The sequence below is a fragment of the Nycticebus coucang genome, chromosome 14, assembly GCF_027406575.1.
Source record: "Nycticebus coucang isolate mNycCou1 chromosome 14, mNycCou1.pri, whole genome shotgun sequence".
In the NCBI taxonomy this organism is placed as follows: domain Eukaryota; kingdom Metazoa; phylum Chordata; class Mammalia; order Primates; family Lorisidae; genus Nycticebus; species Nycticebus coucang.
In genome coordinates this window covers 15,847,749-15,862,200 of record NC_069793.1, presented here as the reverse complement: position 1 = coordinate 15,862,200, position 14,452 = coordinate 15,847,749, and the positions used below count along the sequence as shown (strand labels likewise).

The 14,452-nt window shown below is 36.9% G+C and overlaps 2 protein-coding genes across 2 annotated transcripts; both read right to left on the bottom strand.

The window, feature by feature from the left end:
• Positions 1-781: 781 nt before the first annotated feature.
• LOC128566004 (olfactory receptor 5M11-like) lies at positions 782-1,630 on the bottom strand. Its single transcript, XM_053562890.1, has one exon. It carries the CDS (start codon positions 1,628-1,630, stop codon positions 782-784), a length of 849 nt encoding a protein of 282 aa, XP_053418865.1.
• Positions 1,631-11,026: 9,396 nt separating this feature from the next.
• Positions 11,027-11,977, bottom strand: LOC128565514 (olfactory receptor 1030-like). The gene has a single exon (XM_053562010.1). It carries the CDS (start codon positions 11,963-11,965, stop codon positions 11,027-11,029), a length of 939 nt encoding a protein of 312 aa, XP_053417985.1. The 5' UTR covers positions 11,966-11,977.
• Between the last annotated feature and the right edge of the window lie 2,475 nt (positions 11,978-14,452).

Sequence of the window (14,452 nt, the reverse complement as noted above, 5' to 3'; positions counted from 1 at the left end):
ATTTTTAATTTCAAAATATTAGGAGGGTAACATCATACTTCACAGATGTAGAAAAAACAATTCTATGTTTCATTTAGACCCAGAAAAGAGCCTGAATAACCAAAGCTATCCTTAGCAAATAGAACAAATCTAGAGGCATCGCATTATTAGACTTCAGACTATACTATGGGGCGATACTAACCCAAACAGCATGATATTAGTACAAAATAGAGACATATGACATCATATGGCAATGGAACAAAACAACGAACCCAGATACAAAACCATCTACCTACAAACAACCGATCTTCAACAAAGCAGACAACAACATGTACTGGGGAAAAGAAGCCCTATTTGATAAATGGTCCTGGGACTATTGGATATTTAAGATTATTTTTTGTCAAATATTTAGAGTTGTGGACTAGCAATTATTTTTTGTCAAATATTTAGAGTTGTCAGCTAGCACAGTGGCTCACTCCTGTAATCCTCTGAGAGGCCAAGGCACGAAGATAACTTGAGTTCAAGAGTTCAAGACCAGCCTGAGCAATAGTGAGACCCCATCTCTACTAAATATAGAAAAAATTATCCAGGCACTGTGGCAGGCAGCTCTAGTTCCAGCCACTTGGGAAGCTGAGGCAGGACGATTGCTTGAAACAGGAGGATCACTTGAGGTTGCCCTTAGCTAGGCTGATAACATGTTTCTCTAGCCTAAGATAACAAAGTGAGATTCTGTCCCTAAATAAATAAATAAGAGTTATGCTTTATTGAAAAGTAAAGGTGTTGTCACAGTGGTGACTATATTTCATCTCAGCACATTCCTGAAAGCCTGTTTAACATCTCTCTTCCACAGACTGTAGATGAGTGTAGTAAGCACTGAACTGACAAAGGTATAGAAGACAGACATTATTTTGGATTCTTCCACCGTCTTATCTGTCAGAGGTCTTACATACATGCAGAAGAGTGTCCCGTAGAACAGGGTGACAGCCAACATGGGGGAAGCACAGGTGGAGAAGTCCTTGTGCCTCCCCTCTGCTGATTTGATCCGGAGGATGGCAGCAATAATGAAGGCATAGGACACCAGGATGATGGTGAGGGAGCTGGAGAGAATGAAGCCAGATGAGATGGGCATGGCACGTTCTTTGACATAGGGATCAGAGCAAGAAAGCTTAATGAGTGGCGGGTCTGCACAGTAGAAGTGGTTGATGACGTTGGATCTGCAGAAGGTCAGACGGAAGGTCAGGATGTCCTGGAATAGCCCATCTGAGAAGCCATAGACGTAAGGAAACGTGGCCAGGCAAATGCAGACTCGCCTAGACATCTGCACACTGTACCGCAGAGGGCTGCATATGGCCACATAGCGGTCATAGGCCATTGCTGCCAGAATGTAATACTCCGTGAGGAGAAGCACAATGAAAATGTAACACTGTGTAAAACAGCCACCAAAGGAAATGGTCTTCTTCTCTGATAAGAAATTAGTCAGCATCTGTGGGGTTGCATCCAGTCTGATCAGCATTATCATGCCCACATTGCCCAAGAGGGTGAGGAGGGAAACCTCCAGGAACAGCATGAAGAGGACAGGCTGGAGCTCTGGACGATCCGTGAGCCCAAGTAGAACAAACTCGGTTACTGCACTGCCAGTCATGTTCCTCATCTTCTAAGAGTCTGTCTGCACTTCACACTGTGACAATCAAGCAAAGGGACCAGTGTGAAGTGCCGTTAGTGACAGCTAGAATTATTTTCCTCTAAAAATATATCATCCAATCGTATAGAATGGAGTTAAATTGAAATCATTTCCACTCAGATCAGGAACCAGACAAAGCTGCCTATTGTCTCCACTGCTCTTTAACATTGTAATGGAAGTTTTAGCCACCGTAATTAGGGAAGAAAAGGTGATCAAGGGTATCCATATAGGGTCAGAAGAGACCAAACTTTCGCACTTCGCAGATGATATGATTGTATACCTGGAAAACACCAGGGATTCTACTATAAAACTCTTAGAAGTGATCAAGGAATATAGCAGCATCTCAGGTTACAAAATAAACTTTCATAAATCGGTAGTCTTTATATATACAAACAATACTCAAGCTGAAAAAACAGTTAAGGACTCTTATTCCATTCACAGTAGTGCCAAAGAATATGAAATATTTGGAAGTTTATCTAACAAAGGACGTGAAAGATCTCTATAAAGAGAACTATGAAACTCTAAGAAAAACAATAGCTGAAAATGTTAACAAATGGAAAAACATACCATGCTCATGGCTGGGAAGAAATAACATTGTTAAAATGTCCATACTACCCAAAGCAAATTACACTTTTAATGCAATCCCTATTAAAGCTCCACTGTCATACTTTAAAGATCTTGAAAAAATAATACTTCATTTTATATGCAATCAGAAAAAAAACTTCTTATAGCCAAGACATTACTCAGAAATAAAAACAAAGCAGGAGGAATCACGCTACCAGACCTCAGACTACACTATAAAATTATAGGGATCAAAACAGCATGGTACTAGCACAAAAACAGAGAAGTAGATGTCTGGAACAGAATAGAAAACCAAGAGAAGAATCCAGCTACTTACCGTTATTTGATCTTTGACAAGCCAATTAAAAACATTCAGTGGGGAAAAGATTCCCTATTTAACAAATGGTGCTGGGTGAACTGGCTGGCGACCTGTAGAAGACTGAAACTGGACCCACACCTTTCACTTTTAACTAAGATAGACTCTCACTGAATTAAAGATTTAAACTTAAGACATGAAACTATAAAAGTACTAGAAGAGAGTGCAGGGAAAACCCTTGAAGAAATCGGTCTGGGTGGTTTTTTGTGAGGAGGACCCCCCAGGCAATTGAGGGAGCTTCAAAAATACACTACTGGGCCCTAATCATACTAAAAAGCTTCTGCACAGCCAAGAACAAAGTAAGTAAAGCAAGCAAACAGCCCTCAGAGTGGGAGAAGATATTTGCAAGTTATGTCTCCAACAAAGGTTTAATAACCAGAATCCACAGAGAACTCAAACGTATAAGCAAGAAAAGAACAAGTGATCCCATCGCAGGCTGGGCAAGGGACTTGAAGAGAAACTTCTCTGAAGAAGACAGGCGCGCAGCCTTCAGACATATGAGAAAATGCTCATCATCTTTAATAATCAGAGAAATGCAAATCAAAACTACTTTGAGATATCATCTAACTCTAGTAAGACTAGCCTATATCACAAAATCCCAAGACCAGAGATGTTGGCGTGGATGTGGAGCAAAGGGAACACTTTTGCACTGCTGGTGGGAATGCAAATTAATACGTTCCTTTTGCAAAGATGTTTGGAGAACACTTAGAGATCTAAAAATAGATCTGCCCTTCAATCCTATAATTCCTCTACTAGGCATATGCCCAGAAGAACAAAAATCACATCACAACAAAGATATTTGTACCAGAATGTTTATTGCAGCCCTATTCATAACTGCTAAGTCATGGAAAAACCCCAAGTGCCCTTCGATCCACGAATGGATTAATAAATTGTGGTATATGTACACCATGGAATATTATGCAGCCTTAAAAAAAGATGAAGACTTTACCTCTTTCATGTTTACGTGGATGAAACTGGAACATATTCTTCTTAGTAAAGTATTCCAAGAATGGAAGAAAAAGTATCCAATGTACTCAGCTCTACTTTGAAACTAATTTATGGCTTTCACAGGAAAGCTATAACCCAGTTACAAAGTAAGAATAGGGGGAAGGGGAAAAGGGAGGGGAGGGAGCAGGGAGGTGGGCAGAGGGAGGAAGATCGGTGGGATTACACCTGCAGTGCATCTTACAAGGGTATATGTGAAACTTAGTAAATGTGGAATGTAAATGTCTTAGCACAGTAACTAAGAAAATGCCAGGAAGGCTATGTTAACCAGTGTGATGAAAATGTGTCAAATGATCTATGAAACTAGTGTATGGTGCCCCATGATCACATTAATGTACACAGCTATGATTTAATAAAAAAAAGAAAGAAAGAAATCTACTGTACAATAAGTGATCATTACAATAGAAAATATATATATATCTGATAAGAAAGTAGTTAATGTTCATAAAGAACACATTGATCATTTTTTGCATACAATTTTATTGGAAATATTAAAAATCTGAGATGAGATTATGTATCTCCTTTATCTTGAAAAACATGGGCCTTAGAGAAAGTAATCTACTTTCCCATATTTAAAATGCTTGTGAGTAAACTGGATGAGGAAAAATGAAAACCTGACTATGAACCTCCTATCTTTACTCACTAACATGCATGACTTCCTTGATGTTAATTCATCTCATTTGATGATTAAAATAAAAAATGTCAATGTTTTCCAGATATTTGGAGCCAAGGCCTGATAAATTTATTCCAACATTTAACTAAAGGGTGAATCAAGAAAATAATTGTAGTTGAACTAAGCAATTCTGCTTTCACCGTGTCTGTGGAGAAGAAGCCATGCTCTGTAGATAATTTAAAGAAGTTTATTCTGAGACAAATAGGACAGCTACTATTTTAGTTTTGCTATTGATTTCTTTAAGGAGTTGACATTACCTAGCCATATTTATAAGGTAAAATTAAAAAAACAGAGAGGTTGGCATACAAAGAGTAGAAAGATTCCAAATTTGTTGGTAAAATGAAAAGTGGGGCTCCCAGATACTTCCAAGTACATTCTGAAGATTGAACGTAGTCGGGTAAAAATCCCATTTAACTGGTGTGAGCAGCCACAAGGTGGCAAGACGCGAGGATGTTCCATGTTGTCAGCTCTCGGAGAAAACCATCAGGATCTTAAATAAGTTTGCGTACAGCCACAGACATAGTCAACGGCAGCCACATAGACGTGGAGCACCTTGGACCCAAAATTGCGATTACATAGAACATAAATGACCACACAGGCTTGACTGCCACAGATAGTGACGAGGACCAAACATTGCCTTAGCAGGGATGCGACCATATGATGTTGTTCAAATAAACTGGTAGTGAAAATTATCCTTTCAAATAAAAAGTGAACTAGAATATGTGGAATTGGCAGATTTGTGAGGAGACAGTTTGAGGATGTAACGTGCAGACGTAGGTCCAAGTTTTTCACCAAAATGAGAACACAAATTATTGGAGATGAAATCAAGAAGATAAGCTGCAGCACGGGACAACTGGTCAACCTCAGGAAGCTAAATTTCTTCTCTCTGGTCTGATTTATTCTGAACATTTCCAGATGAATTCTTCTATTTAACAAAACAAAAGCAGACAAATTATAAATGAATAAACAGTGCACATTTAATAAATTGTCAGTGTATTTGATATGTTTTGTAGAAACATTCCCTCACCTTAAAAATTAATGTTATAATCTCCGATTATTTTAGCTTTTCCTTCTTTCATCCATCTATCTATCTATTTTTTAGAAAGTACGAACTACGTAATACCCAATAACTGCCTTCAAAATATTGTTTTTAACCTCACAGCATTTATAATATTGTAGAGAACACATACACTAAATACATCTAAACAGTGATAAATTTATTCAAGGAAAATATATAGAAAATTATGAGAAGAAATTGAGTCTAAGCTAGATGAAGCAACTTTCTGTCCACTAATAAAAAGCTTCCCTAATTTTTAAGCTTTTAAACTCAAGCTGAATTAAATAAGTAGTTCAATCACCTTTATTGGTAAATGTTACATATCAGGTACTGTTTTTAGTGCTTTGTATGTATTAATCATTATCTCCTACACATCACTCTTGTGAGAAAGTCTTCACCTTAAGGCGCATCTTCACCCTAAAAAAAAGAAAACTGAGCCAGAGGGAAGTCGTATAAGTCTATGAGTTAGTCAGATTCCAGAGTTCATGCTCTTGATTATTCATGTAGCTGATAAATGATGGAGTCAAGATCTGACTACAAAGGTCACCTTACTGAACAAGTTAATTTATCTACATGTTATAAAACACCATGTATTTTTATACTGGATTGTATGACTCGAAGTGCATATGGCTGTTAAATACCTGATGTAAAACATTTTCAGAAAACAGGAAAAGATTGTATTACACACTGCATAGATTTTCCATTCAAAAAGGTATAGTGGGGAAAATTATATTCTAAAAGAAGAAACTTAACAACAAACTTTGAAGTCAAGCCAGTTTGACTCTTCATTTTGATCTACTTATGTGGTTTTACATTAACAATCTTAATTCCCTGTTTTCTTATCTTTAAAGTGGGTCCAGCAATACAGAGCTGATAATGCTGAAGGGCAGTCAAGTGGAACAACACACATTAAAATAGTGTCTGAACTTTGAAAATAAATATTATTTCTTTCTCTCCTCTTTGTATGTGCATGTGTGAATGTGTGTAAACATTTTTTGCATATCCCTTGTTTCCAAGAAAATACCTAATATATGAATAAAGATATTAGCCTTATTACATTACCATTTCCTAAAACATCTATTATTTTATACGCATGGATAAGGTTTCCTAAGAGAAATATCAATTAGAGTAATTGTTTTTTACACAGGTGGGGAATAAATATAAAATGTTTTATGATAATTATAGCTCCTTAAGGAAGTATGGTAAAAATTCTCTGTTTTTTCTAGATTCTTTCTACATGCTGTTATCCAATTTGATCAATAAATACGAAATCTAACATAATTAACTTTAAAAGAAGGGCATGAAATTGGTGAGTTCTTTAAATCCTTCATGACAAACTTTAATGAGGGCATTTTTAGTAAGTTATTAATAAGAAAAGTATTCGACAATGTTTAGATAAAATCAAAGGCTTAGCAAAATAATTTATTAATACAAAAAATTTTCAGAGCGCACATTCTATGTCCATTACCATACCATACACACTATAAAATAGATGATATCGACAGGTAGATGGCACTATCCCTGACAACCAGTCAATTTTTGAAAGAACTTGGTTTAATTCTTTTATCTTAGAATTGTGTGCATATAGGCCTGAGTTTCACGTTGATAAGGTCATTCATAAATATAAATGACATAGGCACTTGTATTTCTGAAAAATACTTTGCCTGATGACTAATAATATGTTTTCTGAGTCCTTTGCTAGTCCACTCAAAGACATTTTTCTTGATTATCCTAAAAAGGATACACTTTGTTCACTTTTCAAACGGGAATTTGTTTACTTTTTAAAGTTATGATCATTGCTGAATCTTTGTTTGGTGTCAAGGTAGGCTGTAAAGATAGAAGCTTGGACCCTGAGATGAGAAAATTTATAAAAATAAAGGGGCTGTTTTGCATAACCAAACTTATATGTGGTATGTGTTTAGGTTGAATTCAACTAACTTAATTAAATGTAAAAAAAGTTGCAAAAAATGTTTAACGTTGCTTTAACAGAATTTGTAGGCCATGTGACTTTGATTTAGATAGCAACATCTAGTACAGAAAATAGAAATAATTGTATGTCATGATGTAGAATGAATAAATCTAAAAATTACTGTAGAAAGCAGTGAGCAGAAAAGTCAGTCCACTGACTTCAATCAAGAGGGAGGAGGAAGGGATGTGAAAAGAAAGAAGGACGAGAAAAAGGGAAAAAATCTACCTAATGGGTACAAGGAATGCTATTTGAGTGATGGACACACCTGCAGCTAACACTCAAGCATTGCAAAAATGATCTATGTAACCTAAAACATTTACACCACCTTAAGGTTTTTTAATTTTAAAAAATCAACTCTAAAGTAGAAAGATTTGAAATACAACTGAGAAAAACTATGTCTGTCGTGGGAGTGATTAATTACAGTTTTGTGGGTTTCCACTTTTCATTGAAAGTAACATCACATATGGGACCAATTGATCCCAAGACGGGTTTTACTCAGATCCTGCCCATCAGCACTACGGGCAGGCTGGAGAGGGTGCACAAATCATGAACAAATTACCGTCTTGTAAAATAATACAGCAACCTTCATTGCTCAGGTTTAATCGCTTCCTCCCATTGTTGCATCAACACATAACATTCGTACATTGTAACACTTAACAATTTGGGTTGATTTTTCTCTTCATAGTGACGAGACACCTACATACCTTGCTAGAGCTCCTTGAGAATGGTATTAGAAGCAGTGTGACTTACTATAGACGGTGATACTCAGTAAACATTCATCTGTTTTCTTACACTCTGCAACTGCAAATTCATTGGAAATGCTACATTTTGAAAAAATCAACTTGCCCACTATGGCTTTGTAGTACAGACTAAAATCTGATATGCTGATACCCCCAGCTTTAATTTTATTATTAGAACAGCCTTAGCTATACGGGTTTTTTTCTTGTTCCATACAAAACGCAGAATCATTTTTTCCAAATCTTGAAAGTACAATGTTGGTATTTTGATAGGAATGGCATTGAATAGGTAGATTGCTTTGGGAAGTATAGACATTTTAACAATGTTGATTCTTCCCATCCATGAGCATGGTATGTTCATCCATTTGTTAATATCCTCTGCTATTTCCTTTCTGAGGATTTCATAATTTTCTGTATAGAGGTCCTTCACCTCCTTTGTTAGGTATACTTCAAGGTATTTCATTTTCTTTGAAACTATGGTAAAGGGAGTTGTGTCCTTAATTAGCTTCTCATCTTGACTGTTATTGGCATATACAAAGGCATGGTACTTGCACAAAAATAGAGACATAGACACTTGGAATTGAATAGAAAACCAAGAAATGAAACTAACATCTTACAACCACCTAATCTTCGATAAACCAAACAAGAACATACCTTGGGGGAAAGACTCCGTATTTAATAAATGGTGTTGGGAGAACTGGATATCTACATGTAAAAGACTGAAACTGGACCCACACCTTTCCCCACTCACAAAAATTGATTTAAGATTGGTAAAGGACTTAAATTTAAGGCATGAAACAATAAAAATCCTCAAAGAAAGCATAGGAAAAACACTGGAAGATGTTGGCCTGGGGAAAGACTTCATGAAGAAGACTGCCATGGCAATTGCAACAGCAACAAAAATAAACAAATAGGACTTCATTAAACTGAAAAGCTTCTGTACAGCTAAGGAGACAACAACCAAAGCAAAGAGACAACCTACACAATGGGAAAGGATATTTCAATATTTTCAATCAGACAAAAGCTTGATAACTAGGATCTATAGAGAACTCAAATTAATCCACATGAAAAAGCCAACAATCCCATACATCAATGGGCAAGAGATCTGAATAGAACCTTCTCTAAAGAAGACAGACGAATGGCTAACAAACACATGAAAAACTGTTCATCATCCCTATATATTAGAAAAATGCAAATCAAAACCACCCCGAGATACCATCTAACCCCAGTGAGAATGGCCCACATCACAAAATCTCAAAACTGCAGATGCTGGCGTGGATGTGGAGAGAAGGGAACACTTTTACACTGCTGGTGGGACTGCAAACTAGTACAACCTTTCTAGAAGGAAGTATGGAGAAACCGCAAAGCACTGAAGCTAGACCTCCCATTTGATCCTGCAATTCCATTACTGGGCATCTACCCAGAAGGAAAAAAATCCTTTTATCATAAGGACACTTGTACTAGACTGTTTATTGCAGCTCAATTTACAATCGCCAAAATGTGGAAACAGCCTAAATGCCCACCAACCCAGGAATGGATTAACAAGCTGTGGTATATGTATACCATGGAATACTATTCAGCCATTAAAAAAAATGGAGACTTTACATCCTTCGTATTAACCTGGATGGAAGTGGAAGACATTATTCTTAGTAAAGCATCACAAGAATGGAGAAGCATGAATCCTATGTACTCAATCTTGATATGAAGACAATTAATGACAATTAAGGTTATGGCAGGGGAGGAAAAGCAGAGAGAGGGAAGGAGGGAGCGGGGTGGGGCCTTGGTGTGTGCCACACCTTCTGGGGGCAAGACATGATTGCAAGAGGGACTTTACCTAACAAATGCAATCATTGTAACCTGGCTTTCTGTACCTTCAATGAATCCCCAACAATAAAAAAAGAAAAGAAAAAAAAATCAGCTTGCCATTTGCTCTCATTAGCATTAACATAGACACAAGTGAACACATTTCATTCTAAAATTAGACATATAATAACTCATGGTGACAAAGGACCACTGTGGAAAGAAAATGGACTATGGAACAAATATTAAAAATCTGGTCCATTGTGAAATAGAGATTAATAAGAAACAGTTGAGGGAAAGCATGAAGTACTCCAGACCTCGGAGGTGTGGAAAGTTGCTGATAACTCTACAGAAGGCACAAGTCTTTAAGGCCATCTATCTTTATAAGAGATATTCTTTGTCTATTTTAGGAATTGATATCTAAGAAATAACTGCTTTACAATTGGGGTAAAGCACATCTTGTCATGGCTGGAGGAGGTCTTACTGAAAGTAACTCTCACAAGTGAGGATACATAAATGGATGTCAGGGCTGAACATGCAGCTTTTGTAAGTTTTCTCTCTTAGAGGTGAGAGCAAGTTTCATCAGCACTTATGACATTCCTCTAGAACATGAGATCGAAGCCGCTGCATGGTAAATTCTACAGAACTATACACCTCTGAAAAGCATCTCATGAAAGCGAACTCGTGTTTTAACAATTTTACATGGATATATGTGTACATATATAATCACACTTTTGTCCATAGATAAATAGAAATTTGCTGGAAATGCAAACGGCTAACAGTGGTAACTTTTAGAAGAGAGAATAAATGATCAGAGTAGAGGAATGACTAACGGACTTACTTTATACGTTTCTATAGAACCAAATGCTTTACTATAAAAACATAACTTTATAATATATTGATAAAATAATATACTAAATATATAAAGTTATCAATGTAAAATCAAATAAAAGAAATTAAGTGTAATTATTCCCTATACATACTTACCATACCCTTCACACACACATACACACACTGTACTCATAAGTTGTATGTAAACTATAAATCTTCTGTACCTATGTCTTTATGCATTGTTATTAGATTACAGTTTTTCATGATGAATTTAAAGTTGAAATACATTAAATTTGAATATAGATCTCATTAGTAATGGATATTTTATTTGATTTATAAAGAAAATACAGTGTGATTTTACTTTGAAAGCACATTTCTTCTCATGAGTTTCCAAAAAGCTTGTTTCATATCCTTGTTCCTCAGACTGTAAATGATGGGGTTGAACATAGGGCTTACAAAAGTGTAGAAAACAGCAATGATTTTGGACTGTTCCACTGATTTGTCTGTGGGTGGTCTAACGTACATGCAGAACAGGGTCCCATAAAACACAGTCACCGCCACCAGGTGGGACCCACAGGTGGAGAAAGCCTTGCGCCTGCCCTCAGCAGAACGCATCTTCAGGATGGCGACGAGAATGAAGACGTAGGAGATGAGGATTATGAGGAGGGAGTTGGAGAGGTTAAATCCTGCCACCACGAACATGGATGTCTCCTTAATGAAAGTGTCAGAGCAGGAGAGTCGGATGAGGGGTGGGTCGGCACAATAGAAATGATTAATGACATTGGAGCCACAGAAGGTCAAGCGGTACGTCCACATGGTTTCCATCAAGCCGCTAAGGAACCCATAGACATACGGACCAGCGATCAGGCGGATGCAGAGACCTTTGGACATTTTGCTGTTGTAAAGCAAAGGGTTACAGATGGCCACGTACCTGTCATAGGCCATTACAGCGAGCATATAATACTCAGTAATCACCATGGCAATGAAAAAGTAGCACTGGACTAAACAAGCAGCATAGGAAATGGTCTTCTTCTCTGATAAGAAGTTCACCAACATCTTGGGAGTCACATTAGTGGAATAGCACAAATCCAGGCAGGACAAACTGGCAAGAAAGAAGTACATGGGGGTGTGGAGACGTGAATCTATCCTGATCAACACCGTCATCCCCAGGTTCCCCCCCACAGTGATCAGGTAGATCACCAGGAACAGGACGAAGAGGATGGGCTGAAGCTCTGGAAGATCCGTTAATCCCAAGAGAATAAATTCCGTCACCAAGGTGGAATTTCCTCTGACCATTTTCCTAGGTACTGGCACTTTTCACTTAGATGATTTAAAACAAAGTAAGAAGGTAAATAAGAATGGAAGAAAAAGTACCCAATGTACTCAGCCCTACTATGAAACTAATTTAGGGTTTTCACATGAAAGCTACAACCCAGTTATAACCTAAGAATAGGGGGAAGGGGGAAAAGGAGGGGAGGGTGGGGGAGGTGGATAGAGGGAAGGGGATTGGTGGGATTACACCAGCGGTGAAACTTGGTAAACGGTCTGTGAAGCTGGTGAATGATGCCCAATGATTATTATACATAGCTATGATTTAATAAAAAAAGGGGGGAGAAGAAGGTAAATAAGAATATCATCAGATCTTTTCCCTCTCTTCTTCTCTTATTCTCCTTGATTCTTTTTATTTCTCTCTCATTCACCCTCACACAGCTATATCCAGGAGAGTCTGAGAACATAGGCGCTGGTTGTCTAAAGAATGCCAAGCCCTCATTTAGTTGGGTAGATAATGTGAAGGTAATTCCTAAAGGAAATAGCTCCTATCTACCAGTTTGCATTGGAATGAGGAAATTGTGACCCAAAATATTTCTAATAGTGGATTGAACTGCCAACTTTCCTTTACAGGTTAGTATAAAATCACCAGCTTCTAAAATTTCTGCCCAGGACTGGTCCTGGACAAAAAGACAGCACATATTTGTAAAAATTTGAAGTTACTAACAATGTGTGCACATACAGAAGCTCTGCCTTTGAAAATTTCATTCCTTAGGTGCTGTATTGAAGAACCCAGAATCATAGGGGAAAGAAATTTGGTTTTGTACTTTTCCAATTTCTATATCAATGAGATACAATAGTGTTTCAATCATTATGTGAAGAGACCAAGGATAAGGCCCCCAAATTTAGAATAACAAAGACCTATGGTGTTCAAGGTTATCTTCAGTTAGAGAAATTTGTACGAATAAAGTAAACAATATATGAATAGAAGAAAGAGAAATTTTCAGTTCTTAAATCATAGTTTTATGTGCATATCCTTTTTATTGCAGAAATTAAGGGGTTTATAGCAAGTAATAAAAAATGGAAAATTTGTACTCCTCTCAGAACACGAATGTGGCTCATCTTTCTAGTACCATTTGTAAATAACTCAAGCTTCTTCATTATAGCATTATAAGGGGCAGCATTCTAAAACACTAATCAGGAAGACAGAATTATACTCAGTACAGAGTTCAAACAATACTAATTACAATGAACAGATTCTACTTTCAGATAGTATTATTAGGTCAGTAATACTTAGTATAATGAAAGGAAAAATGAAAAGTTGTTCTACTGGGAGTATAGAGAATACAATTTTGTTATGGAGTCTCAATGCTGCTTTGGGTTATATTACAAATAAGATCAGAGATCAAAACTCAAATGCCTATGGAAGGCATTTAGACAATAAAAATGAGTGGTATAGGTTGGGCTTAAGAGTCAACCATAGTGAACTAGGGAGTGGTTCCCAGTGAAAAAGGAGTCATTTAGCAACTATTGGGGCCGACAGAATTTTTGCAAGCTAGTAACACATCTTAAGAATTTTAAATACTACAATTCATTATTTTTATGTAAAATATCTCAAAGATACTGTTGCCAATTAATTAGCTTTTTTCTTTTAGTGTTATTATAACAATAATAACCCTTCCAGCTAATTAACTAGATTTTTAAATCTATCATTCACCAGGGAAGAAGCAGAAGTCTGTAGACTTGATCAAGTGTGATACAAAGAACAATTCCATAGACTGCCAATGACACCAATTAGCTACGTCCAATGTGTTGCTGAAAATTGAATCAAGCACCCTGACAAGTAAGCTACTTTGATTTTGTGATGTTTTCAGGCCCCTGTATGATTTCATCATTGTAAGAGGCTAAACTTCGTACATCAACAGTATGGAATACCACACACATCTAAGTACTGGTAACCATGGTTGCCTTGAAAATGCTTGTTCATCTTCATAGTTAGGAACACAAAAGTGATGTTAGATGTGATTAGTTCTCTACTAAAAACTTAACAATGTAGCTAATTGTATTTCAGAATTAAGGTAAGCATCAAAGGCCAAAGGGGCTTGAAGAGTAACTAGGAATTTTCTACAAGAGTGGGGAGAGTTTTAGGAGGTATGAACGGTACATGCAGAGACATTTCTCAGTAGGCTTTCAAGAGAAAACCCCAACATTTCACATAGGAATAAGAACGACTTTTCTATTGTGGCAAATAAGAATGTAAGATAATGGTAAGAAACCCAGCAAACTCAAAGTCTTCATCAATGGCCAAGAAATGGGAACACTCTTCCAGAAATGTACAAGGGGGCATATCTTTGAATTTGTCTTTGATACTTCACTTACCAGTGTGTGTGCCTATGATGATGAGTTAGAACTGCCATTCTCTGTTACTTTGAAACAGAAGTAACTTCAGGGATTAAATCTACAATTAGGACCTTTGGGAGAAAAATGCTGTAAAGAGTAAAAGTTCATTTTCCT